The 12,696-nt window shown below is 39.4% G+C and overlaps 1 protein-coding gene across 3 annotated transcripts in view; it reads left to right on the forward strand.

Moving 5' to 3' along the window:
* MCCC2 (methylcrotonyl-CoA carboxylase subunit 2) overlaps positions 1–12,696 on the forward strand; it is a 96,833-nt gene that overhangs the window by 53,073 nt on the left and 31,064 nt on the right. For all 3 annotated transcript variants that reach the window (XM_058309965.2, XM_004465628.4, XM_023590892.3), the window contains exons 7-8: positions 1,374–1,487; positions 9,607–9,671. In XM_058309965.2, the coding sequence (XP_058165948.1) occupies positions 1,374–1,487; positions 9,607–9,671 (179 nt within the window). The remainder of the gene's footprint in view (positions 1–1,373; positions 1,488–9,606; positions 9,672–12,696) is intronic.

The following is a 12,696-nucleotide window of genomic DNA, read 5'->3' on the forward strand; positions in this document are numbered from 1 at the left end:
GCTTGAAAGCAGCTCCTACAGTCCCTCTCCTTTAGGTATGCTATGAGAAGGCTTACTGATTTTCTGACTCCACCTTCTCCCAGGACAAGTTTCCTATCCCAGGGTATTTAGGTGAATCGGGCTTTCTCAGCACATTCGCCACTCCTCTCTTCCCAGTTCTCCCCAAGCCAGCCCGTATGCTCCTCCAAGCGCAAGAAAAGAAAAAGCGGGGAGAAACACCAGAAAATCGAACCCGCAGTAGCCAGGCTTCCCTACTGCACCCCCCACCAAATCCCTCCCACCCACAGAGTCAGTCCAAAACCAGAGGGCTAAGGCAATCCGGGACCTCCGGGAGCTCTGGACTTGGGAAAGGGAAGTCCGGGACTCAGCAGACCCAGGGCATGTAGGTCCGTGGAACACGGGCTATGGGGGCTAAGGGGACACTGACCTGGGGACCACGCATCCGGGGACCACGGGGCCCAGGAACGCCACCGCACAACTGACCGTTCTCAGGAAACACCCCGGCTGCCAGCCCCAGGGGGGTCCTGCCAGCCCACAGCTTCGGACCTCTGCACTTGTAAGCCGCAATTCTACCTTTAGCAAGCACCACCTCTGCCACTGTCTCTCCAAATCGATGTCCACCCTCTGCCCTGCAAGCCCCTAAGACAGCCCTCTCTGGCAAGACTGCAACCCCACTCGGCCGCCTCTTCGCAGGAGAGACCGTAAGGTGCACTCACTCAGGTGCCATCTTGCCCTGCTTCTCTCCTGAACAAGAATTCTTAAAAATATTTTTATTATGGGAAATTTGAAGCATAGGCAAAAGTAGAGAATAATAGTACTGTGAATCCCCATGTATTCATCACCTGGTTTCAACACGTTCAATTTTCTTTTGAGCAAGATTTTTAACCCTAATGGTAACCTTAATTTAAATTTAGAAAGTATCATATTCAGGATGATGCAAAGAATTAACACTCATTTGGATAATTATTCCTGTGAGGTAAGTGGCAATTGTTTATAAACCTTATTTTTCTTAGATTTTTAACTTTTAAGACTTTTTCTTTTAATACAGTTTTTCTAAATTATAGATCTATTGTAGGTTTTGTTTCTCTGTTGGTGGCTCAGGCTAATGGTCTAATCAGCCCAGTTTTTTCTCTGACAGTGACAGATTATCCATAAACTTTGTAAAAGTGTGACATAAGCCCTTCAAAATGCTTTGATAAAGTAAGTTAAGAAATGTTTCCACGTTTAGTGGACTCCGTTTTAAAAATGAAGTCCCGGGACCAGCTAGTAATTTCCCCTAGTTAATGAAGCATTTGTGGAATTATAGAGCCAAAGATTCTATAGTTCCTTATTTTGTCTGTACCTCATGGGTTTGTTGTGTGCTTGGATTTCAGATAGCGGTCGTCATGGGCTCCTGTACGGCGGGAGGCGCTTATGTGCCTGCAATGGCTGATGAAAACATCATCGTACGCAAACAGGGTACCATTTTCTTGGCAGGCCCCCCCTTGGTAAGAACTAACCTCTTGACTTGTGATGTAGAACATTCTATGCTGATCTGTTTGACAGAAAAATAGGCTTTCAGTTTGGTGAGGTCACTGTTCCTAGTTTTGAGAACAATTACTGGTAGAGCTATATAATAATCCTTAAATTTTGATCTTTTACCTTCATAACTATGGTGTGATGTTGTTAAATAAGGAAGGGGAAATTTTAAAGCAAGTGGACAGTTCAGCAGTGTCTTGGGTTTTCTGTCAGTCATGGGCCCAGATTTTCTTTCATACCTGAAGAAGCGCAGATGCTGAAATTAAACATCTAACTTACCTCACTGAGCACAGGAAACCTGAAGACTATGGGAACTTTTACCCTAGAGATAGGTGATTTAATCTGGTCAAACACATTTAGATTCTGGTGAATATAGATTCTAAAGTACAGCTTAACATATCATGCTTTTTTCCCTTTTCTTTTCTTAATAGATTTTATTTTTCAGAGCAGTTTTAGGTTGGAATCATACAATTCGTAGCCTTTTTAGACTGGTTTCTTTCACTTAGCAGTATGCATTTAAGGTTCCTATGTTTTTTCATGGTTTGATGTCTCATCTCTCCTCTCCCTACGTTTTCCCTCCCCTCCCCTCCTCTTTTTGTTTTTGTTTTAATTTAAAAAGTCAATGTGAAATCCAAGTTCACCTAGATTTTCTCCTATGTAACTTTCTAGAAGTTTCATTGTTTTGTATTTTACTTTCAGGTCTGTGATACATTTTGAGTTGATTTTTTGTGAAAAGAGTAAGTCCTGTGTCTAGATTCAGTTTTTTGTATGTGGATGTCCAATTCTGGCACCATTTGTTAAAGAGACTATTCTTCCTCTGTAGAATTGCCTTGAAATCTAATAGACTTTACCCAGCTGAGTTTTGGACTTACTTGGGACGCTGACCCCTTCATTTCTTCCAATTTATCCCTTTTGGAATACGAATGTTTATCCTATGCCTGCACTATCATTGTCTTTTGGAAGCAGACAACTTGTTTCCTAGGTCCACAGATGGAGAGGAATTTTGCCCCAGGATTGAGCTCACTGAGAGTTTTGCTTCTACCTGATTTAGTTGCTTTAGATGATGAGACATGGGATTTCTTGGGTTGATGATGTTTAGATGAAATTTTTGATTTAGAGTTAATGCTAGAATGGATTAAAACTTTGGGAGATGTTGGCACAGGGTGAATGTATTTTGCATGTGGGATGCATGTGAATTTTGGGGGGGCCAGAGGATGGATTGTGGTGGATTGAATATTTTCCCCTGAAAATTTACTTCTACCCAGAACCTGAGAATGTGACCTTATTTGAAAGCAGGCTCTTCATCGATGTAATTAAGATAAAGATCTCAAGATGAAATCATCTGGATTAGGGGGTCCTTAAATCTAGTGACTGCTGTCCTTACAAGAAGAATAGAGTACAGAGGGATACACGGAAGAAGGCAGTGTGAAGAGGGAGGCAGAAATTGGAGTTATGGTGCAACAAGTCAAGGAAAGCGAGGAGTTCTCAGAAACTGGAAGAGGCCAGGAAGGATTCTGTCCTGGAGCCTTCAGAAGGAGCATTGCCCTGGACTTCTGGCCTCCAAAACTGTGAGAAAACAAACATCTGTTGTTTATAGCCACGAAGTTTGTGGTAACTTGTTACCAAGCACTAAGAAATTGAGAAAATATATATTCTTAGTCAAACTTTCATGCTTTTTAAGAAAAAAATTATGATTTCTTTGATTTTCTTCCTGGATTTTAGTTGTATAATGGGACATTTTTTTTTGCACGGTGTAGTAATGAGCTATCTTTACCCAAACCTCTTTAGCTTTTTTTTTTCCATTCCCCCAAAAGCATCTTATTTTATTAGAAGGCCTTTGGAAAACAAAATGACAGAGTGGCATGCAGGTTAGTCATAGATGGCAAGAGCTTGTCCAGTATTTGCTGTAGGCTTTGCTATGTTTCAAATGGCAAATAATGCAGATGATGCCTTGGAGATCGGGGATACATCACTGTTCAAGTACGGAGCTCCCTAGTCCTATCCTTCCCCTTACAGTGAGGAGTCCAGTGTTTCAAGATCTCTTCAACCCAGAGTGAGGAAGGAACTGACCAGGCCAGAGCCAGTGGTGGGCTCATTTCCATTCATACCATTTTAGGATGGGAGAGGTGGCAGAGGATAGGTAACTCAGCCCAGATCATCCAGACCTGACATCTGGATCATAATTTGTTGTTATACTAGATATTCAACCTAGTTTTATTTCCTGTTTCAAAATGAGGAGTCAAATTTTCTGTGTGGCAGATCTGGCCATGGCTTACCACAAAGCTTCCCTTGGTTGAAGTTGTAAGTGGGGATCATCTCAAATTTCTAGCAACTCCCCTTGACATATACAGGCATCATTTCTTCAGAAGTGATAAGAGCACACTCATATCCTGTATTGTCAAATATTAAAATGTCAAAAATAACATAACAATGGATGACATTAATTTCAGTGCTCACTCCCACTGCCACAAGCAACAACAAAAACTAGCAAATCGTTCAGAAATATTCTGTTTTGTAAAAGTTCCCTGGATGAGTCTACCAGTCTTGGTTAGTCAGTGCTTTTGTTGCAAGGGGCTCTTGAATGACGTGTTCATCTTTCAACCCTTAGGGCTGCTGGAGAGTATGATTGCGTTTACTCTGTCTCTCGGATTGAGTTATTTGTCTTTGGCCTGCTTCTTGCAGGCAGTTCTTCAGGCTCGTGTGGTTCACTAAACACACTGCCAAGAGCACATTGTGTCTTTTAAGCCACCTGTGGAGATTGTCGTCACAAACCTCAGGTTGAAAATATTCTTACCAGTCAACAACAGTATTGCCACTGGAGCAGCCGACACTCGGCCAGGATGATCACACAGTTGTTCCAGCCCAGTCGATAATACCTTCTCCAGGGAAATAAGGTGGCTAAAGGGTTCTGAATTCTTTCCAGCAATTTTGTATTAATAGTCTCCTGTGTTCCTGTTCCTCTGAAAGTCCCCCTCTCTGCCGTTCCCTATCTCCATGCTCTCAATGTGATGGTAGCTCTCACTTGTATAACACACTCTTTCATCTTCAGTGTGTCCAGTGTGTATGATTTCCAGCAGCCTGTGAGTGAAATTCTGACCAGCACCGTTTTTCCTGGCATCTTTTAACTGCCACTGTTAGAGGCACCGTCACCTCAAGGTTACCCGAATCCAGGCTCCACGTGAGCAGGAACCTGACCCCAAGGTGCCTCACCACCCCCACCAGCAGGGCCTGGGCCCAAGGACCTCTCTAGCATTTTTGAAGTCTAGTTATCATGTTGTGACATTAAGCTTGACAAAGTAATGAATGCATTGCTGAAATTCAGTGAGTGGATTTGACCAGAGAGGAGGTGAGGATGAGGCTAGGGTGACGTAATCCAGTCATCAGAGTGACAGGTAACTCCTGGCGTGGAGGGTGCAATCCTTTGGAGGTCATGTGTTGGGGTGATGGGCCCGTTGGAAGCTAAGATGCCTGGAAAGGGGATATTCCAAGCCTGAGAAATTACCATCAAATAAAAAACACCATGGCAAGTCACAGAGCTGCCAAAGAAAGGAAATATTTTATATTTTAATACCTTTGATGGTACTTTTTTCTTGCTTTTTGAACAAGGCCCCACATTTTCATTTTGTACTGGGACCTACGAATTGTGTAGCTGGTGCTGCCCTTGATTCCTTAGGTTGCTAACATTAGCAATTTGAGAAACCTCTTGTAGTTATTCTATCTCATTTGTTCTCATGTTTTATTTATTAAAATTTTAGCCTTTGAATAGGTAATGCATTCACAAGGCTTATAAGTCAAAAGTTTCTCTCCCACCCTGTTTACTCTCCCCTACATTTAAACAGTGTTTATCATATCTTTTCTAGAGTTTGTTTATGCATATACAAGCTACAAATATATTCCCCCCCACTTTACATAAAAGTTAATACCTTAATTGTAGGAATCTTGCTGTTTTCACTTAATCTTCTATCAATTTGTGATTGACCTTGAGTGAAAAAATAGTACAGATAAAGTAGAAGAAAAAACAAGTAAAAGTTCATTTCTTCAACTAAGACCATTCAATGGGAAAAATTAGTCCTTTCAACAAATGATTCTGGGACAACTGGATATGTACATGTAAAAGAATGCTGGACCCTTTCCTTACAACATACACCAAAATTAACTTAAAATGGATTCTAGACCTAAATGTAACAGATCAAATTTATTTATCTCTTAGAAGAAAACAGCGGAGTCTGTCTTAGTGATTTTGGATTAGGCAAAGTCTTCTTAGATATGACTTTAAAAGCACATGTGGCAAAATTAAAAATAAATTTGACTTTATATCAGTATTAAGAATTTGTACTTCAGGATGATGTACACTATTAAGAAAGTGGAAAGACAACCCACAGAATAAGGGAAAATATTGCAAATCATGTCTGAAGATGCTTGTATCTCAAATGTATAAAGAAGTTTTAGAACTCAATAATAAAAAGACAAGTAACCCAATAAAAAATTTGTCAAAGATCTGAATTGACATTTCTCCAAAGAAGATAATAAAAATGGCATATGCAAAGATGTTCATCATCATAAGTCATTAGGGAAATGCAAATCAGAATCACAGTGAGGTATTTCACACCCACTAGAATAACTGTAATCAGACAGATACACAATAGTGAGAAGTGAGGAAGTGGGAAGTTGGAACCCTCACATGTTACTAGCAAGTATAAAAATAGGCTTTGGACAGTTTGGCAGTTTTTCAAAATGTTTAACTCAGAGTTACCATACAATTCAGCAACTCCATATGAAAACGTTTATGTCCACACAAAACCTTGCACACAAATGTTCATGGCCCCATTATTCATAATAGTCCAAAGCAGAAACAGTCCAAATGCCCATCACCCAATGAATGGATAAAATATGATTTATTTATACAATGGAATATTATTTGGCCATAAAAAGGAATGATGTTCTGATACATGTTACAACATTGATGAACCTTGAAAACATTATATTAAGAAAGAAGCCAGACATAAAAGGACACATATTTTTATGATTCCATTCATATGAAATGTCTAGAATAGGCAAATTCATAGAAAAAGAAAGTGGATTAGTGGTTGCCAGGGGTTGGAAGGGAGGAGGAATTTGGGGAGTGAGCTAATGGTTATGGAGTTTCTTTTTTGAAGTAATGAAATATTCTGATATTAGGTGGTGGTGATGTTCGCATAACCTTGTGAAAATAATGAAAATCACTGAATTGTATACCTTAACTGGTGGATTTTATGATCTGTGAATTGTGTCTTAATTAAAAAATTTTTTTTTTGCTTCAAGTCTGTCAAAAAGTGTATCTTTGGCTTTGGAATGCTAATAAAAGCTTATAAAAAGAATGTATTAAAAAGAGCTTATGTTTTGAAATTAAGTATTTCTAGAATCATTGTGTTAATTTTAATGACTTTATCGAGGATCAGGTAAGACCGACAGGTTGCCATTTCAAATGTGTCATTTCAAAAGTCTCAGGCATTATTCAAAAAACTTGCAATGTTCATTATTACTTTTTATTACTTATTACTTTTTCTCCAGAGCTACAAGATAGCTTTCATTGCTTAATGAAAGGAATACCCACTGAAAACTTACCTTGGTATAATAGAGGCTGTTCTTTATTTTTCATTAGAAAATGGCTAAAATTTGAAAACATCCTTTTGGAAATAAAGGCAGCTTAATAATACTAAATATTTTAGTGAGATAATTTTGCCTAAGGGGAAATAGCTATAATGACTCTTTTTGGGAATACGGGCAGTATTTCATATTGGAATAATGTTAAATGTTTTAGAGAGATTTTGTCTCAAGGGAAATAGTTATATCCATTCAGTGGACTCAGATTTAGCACGTCCTTTAGAAAAACAATTTAGCTGCTGGAGAAGCCTGAAGAGAGGGAGAAAATGTGGCAACAGCTTCATCTGTTTGAGAATTCTAAATTCTGATGCTTGTTTTTACTGAAAATTGAGAAAAGGCTATGTAGGCTTCACAGATGGTTTAGGGTACATTTGCTATAGCTTTCAGTGGCTTTGAGTGGTTTTAAAAAGTAGATAGTGGGGAAACGGACTTTGGCCCAGTGGTTAGGGCGTCCGTCTACCATATGGGAGGTCCGCGGTTCAAACCCCGGGCCTCCTTGACCCGTGTGGAGCTGGCCATGCGCAGCGCTGATGCGCGCAAGGAGTGCCCTGCCATGCAGGGGTGTCCCCCACGTAGGGGAGCCCCACGCGCAAGGAGTGTGCCCGTGAGGAAAGCCGCCCAGCGTGAAAAGAAAGAGCAGCCTGCCCAGGAATGGTGCCACCCACACTTCCCGTGCCGCTGACCACAATAGAAGCGGACAAAGAAACAAGACGCAGCAAATAGATACCAAGAACAGACAAGCAGGGGAGGGGGGTAGGATTAAAGAAATAAATAAATCTTTAAAAAAAAAAAAAAAAGTAGATAGTATATAAAGACAAATTTTTCAAGGAAATTTTTTTCCTGCCTTTTGTTTATCTTCTGTTTTATCTGCTTGTTTCTTAGAACCAACTGTTTTATTTTAAATGTTCTCTTTTATCCTCTTCGCATCTATCACAATATTGAGCTTATTTTAATGTTCTCTTTACTTTTATCTTTGTATCTATCACAGTATTGAGCATGTAGTGGTTGTTCAATAAATACTAGCTGATGACAAATCCCTTTTTTTTTTAGTTTATTTTAGTCAGATGCCTGAAAATACAGTATGTCTGTTGTTTATTTCTTTTTACAATTTTAAATATCCAGACACCTCTTATAATTAGTTATTGTCTGGACTGCTATTTTCCACTGAAATTTATGGAATGAAGAGAATCAAGTATTTGGTTCTGAGGGTGGAATAATTGGAGATGAAAATTTTAATTACCTCTCTCTGTGGAACAATATTTCGTTTAAGACAAAGCTTTTAATATAGGAAATAAGTCATTTTTATGCTGTATTTTAGATTAGTGTTCATTATCCTAATAAAAGCTTTTCCTGTTTGAAGAAAAAGAAGCACATTAATCAACCCAAAGAAGTAAGAATCAATAAGCAATTCCTTAGGAACCAAGGTGGATTCATCACTAAATTATTTTTCCATTTCCTGTTAGAATTTTTCAAGCTATAATTAAGTCATTCTTAATTTATTACTTGGGGTTTCTTTCTTTTTGGCCATATTTTGTAATCCTGGAGATTTTTAGTTGCAGATATCAGTCGAGTATTACACATGGTGATACAGTAACTGGAATTTTTCAGCTTAGGTAATCATGAATTGAGATGAAAAGAAGGCATTCACTTGATACACATTTACTGAGTCTTTAATGATAAATAAACCATAGTTTGGCACTTAAGGAACCCACAGTATAGAAGAGAAGACAGACATGAGAATTGCTGTCCTAGAGTCTGGCAAGTGCCATTGGCTGATAAAGGAGGCATGCTCCTGCATCAAGATGAACTAGCATTGCTGTATTAACATCATGGGGTGTTAATAATGATGGGGAGCCCTAGATGGGTCAGGGAAAGCCACAAGAACAGGTGACCTGAGGTGCAGCTTAAAAGGTAAATAGGAATTTACCAGGTAGGGGAGAGGGAGAAGGGATCCTAGAAGTAGGAACAGCATATGCAGACACACAAAGGCTTTCACGTGTGTGTTGATACACCATAATGTAGCAGAAAGAAGGTGGGCTTTTAGGTCAGAAGCTCCTAGATTCAAATCTGGCTCCATCACTTGCTCAGGTGCTATTGGCAAGTTCCTTAGTGGCTCTAGGTTCAGTTTCTTCATTTGTAGACTGGAGATAATATTATCAAGGTTTGCTGGGTGGATCGATTGAGAAAACCAGTGCGCTTCAGCTCTGTGGAAGAAAGAGTGGTAGGTATTGTCAGGTTAGCAGGTGCACATGCTAGGAAAGCATTTTTATTATCTCATGATGGACAGATGTCACTGATGATATCTTAAAACTTTTTGTTAGAGCAGTTGTAGGTTTACAGAAAAATCATCCAGGAAGTTCAGAGTGCCCATGTATACCTCACACCCCCTGTTTTCCCTATTTTGCAATAGTGTGGCATCACTGTTGATTTCTATCTTTCTTGTAGGTTAAAGCAGCGACTGGAGAAGAGGTGTCAGCTGAGGATCTTGGTGGTGCTGATCTTCACTGCAGGTGAAACAGAAGGCTTTTTCTTTCTAGGATGGATGGCGATTTTGCTAGTTTGAAAGAAGTTAATTTTTTTTTTTTCCTAAGTGCTAAACTTGCCAGACCAAACCACACTTTTTTCCCTATCTGTTGTTTCAGGGTTCAATTCTTTGAACTGTAGAGTTACATTTCCAAGCTAGAGGGTTAGCTTTCCTGTTCTAGCTTTATTTAATATTTATTGAGCATCTATTTTGTACTGGGCACTCTTCTAGGTATTGGAGATAAGGCAGTGAACTAGATGTACACTGTCTTTGCCCTCAGGAGCATATATTCTAGTTGGATAAATAGGCAATAAACGAATAATTGCAAAAATCAAGTATATTTTTGTGATCAGGGCTACAAAGAAGTGTAGGGAAAGTGTATAGAAGGTGGCTCTAACCCCATGGTGTGCTGGTAAATGTTTAACAACTGATTTTCTGAGGGAGATGGTTGCCAGTTTCTGTGGTAAAAATTATCCTCCATGGCTGATTTCAAACTGCCACCATGCCATCACTGAATGTGTAATCCAAGAGATAGGAACAGTCAGCTCTTGTGAGACAGATGCGAGCCAACTCTAGCACACCCCTGATGTGTTAGGGTCCAAGTGTAAGAATACCACCCACCTCCAAGGATTTTGTGATGATTAAATGAGATGATACATGTAAATTGCTTGAAACTATCTGCTTTAATTAAAAACCTATAATTGTTAACCAACGTAGTTAGTATTGTTTTATCAGTATCATTGGTAATTAAAGATTTCGGACTTTTTAAAGAGCAGTGGGAAACCTTGGAAGGGTTTTAAGTAGAGATGTGTTACCGTCAGATATTTCATTTTAAAAAATCTCTCTGGCTGCTAAATGGAGAAACCGTGGAGGAATAGCAAGACTTTTAGGTGGGGCACCAGTTGGGCAGTTTTATCATAATAATTGGGTGAGAGATAAAAGGTGAGAGAGATAAAAGGTGAGAGATAATAAAAGGTGAGAGATGCAGGTGGCTTCCAGGGGTGTGCTGGTAGTCAAGGTAAATGAGAGTGAACAGATTTGAGCTCTACTTTAGAGGTGCAATTGAGAGGCTTGACGATGGATTTCATATAAGGGGTCCAGAAGAGTGAGTGACAAAGATGATGACATACGATGGTTTTATTTACTGAGATAAAAGACTAGAGAAAGAGCAGATTTAGGGATGGGGCAGGCGGAGCAGGCATTCCTTTTGGACCTGGTTAGTTGGAGGTGCTTGTGAGGCATCCAGGTAGAGATGCTGAATTGGCAGTTGACTCTAAGAGTCTGGAGTGCAGGGTGGGGATGTGGGCTGGAGATTTTATTTGAAGGTCACCAGCATAGAGGTGGGATTCAAAACCATGGGACTAGACAGTTTCTCCTGGGGTGAATGTAGATAGGGAAGAGAGCCCAGAACCATGCCTTGAGAAAGCCAAATTGAAATGGCAAGTCCATGCAGTCCCTGAGCTCGGTGACCTCCCTTGGCTCAAACCCAGTGCACTGCAAACCCGGCGAGGCAGGTGGCTCTGGGAGGGGCCCCTTAGGTGGGAAAGGAAGAGGAGTGGTAGCATGGCTGCTTGCCTACCAGTGAACACCGCCATGGCTTTTGAATAGTTGTTTAAGGGATAGTTGCCTGGTTTTTCATTTTTCTTTTCTCATTGAGCACTTACTGTGGGTAGATCGATTGTACTAAATGTTAAAAGGAACAAGGATTTATACTTTAATTAGGCAGATAAGAATTAAATGAATGAGCTAAAAAACAATCGCAAAATAAGTTTGTTAGTATGCTTCCAATTTTACAAGTAAAGGCTGAGGGAAACAGGACAAAGGAATGATTGGAGTAGAATTGCGGTAATTAGAGAAAAGCTTAGAGGGAGGAGTTAAGTTTCTGGCTGAGTCTGAGCACAGCAAGAGTTCATTCCGGGGAGCAGGACTGCATAAGCATAGAGGAGCATTAGCGTCCATCTGGCCACTTTCTGACCATTGTAGAGAGACGTGAAGTGATGAGCCTGGTTGGAGTGGATGCTTCTACCTGGAGAGTGAGGGTGGGTAGAAGAGGGCGACTTAGGGACAGAGTGGGATACCTTTGTAGGGGCTATATTAAGGGAAGACGACGGTATTAGAGGAAATTAGTGTTAGAGGAAATTAGTTTAAGATTAAAAAAAAGATTTATTTATTTTTAACTTTATTTTGCACATTTAATAATTGAAAATATAAACAACTAAAAACTAAAAAGAAAACATGGTTGAATGAAAGCATTCATTTCGCAATTAAATGTATTGGATAACTCTAAATTTTCTTTTGAGTCATACATCGTACAATTATGTTACACAATGTGTTTGGTTCATTGTAATGCAATCATACAGTATTTGTCCTTTTGTGTCTGACTTTGACTGTTTTAAGAAAGTAATCTAGTGCCCATAAAAGCTGTAAGCAGTGTGTCATATTCAGAGTATAGGCTCTGGAATTTGTATCTTATAGTTGCCCCAATTATTAGCTTTGTGCTTTAAACAGACGACTCAACCTCCCAAGCCTTGTTTCCTCGTGTGCAGAATGATGGTACAAACAATACCTATCTTTAAGCCCCGTGCCTCTTTCATACAAAGCACTCTATTATTATTAGTTATTACCATGCATAACAATCTGCTTTAAATCATAGGAAAATGATTAGGTGGTGGTGGCTTTTTTGTTGTTATAAAAATAGTGATATAAAATATTACCAGTCACAAATTGTTTTGGGCTCTATCTTTATAAATACATATTTATACCTCTCTGATTAGTTACCCCTAAGAGGTACTTTAACCAAAAGACTTATATAAACATTCAGAATATAGTGTTTTCCTCAAAGGTTTCCTTCTTTTTCCATTGTGGTAAATAATAGGCAGTTTTTGTAGAAAAGCATTTTACTTGAAAGAGACACTGATTGAGAAGCAGTTCCCTTTGCTTCTGTTTGCTTACTGAATTACTGCATTTAAAAAATAGGGTCAGTTGTAACATGTTGCGTTCAATTAAAGAAA

Source organism: Dasypus novemcinctus, chromosome 2 (assembly GCF_030445035.2).
Source record: "Dasypus novemcinctus isolate mDasNov1 chromosome 2, mDasNov1.1.hap2, whole genome shotgun sequence".
NCBI lineage: Eukaryota > Metazoa > Chordata > Mammalia > Cingulata > Dasypodidae > Dasypus > Dasypus novemcinctus.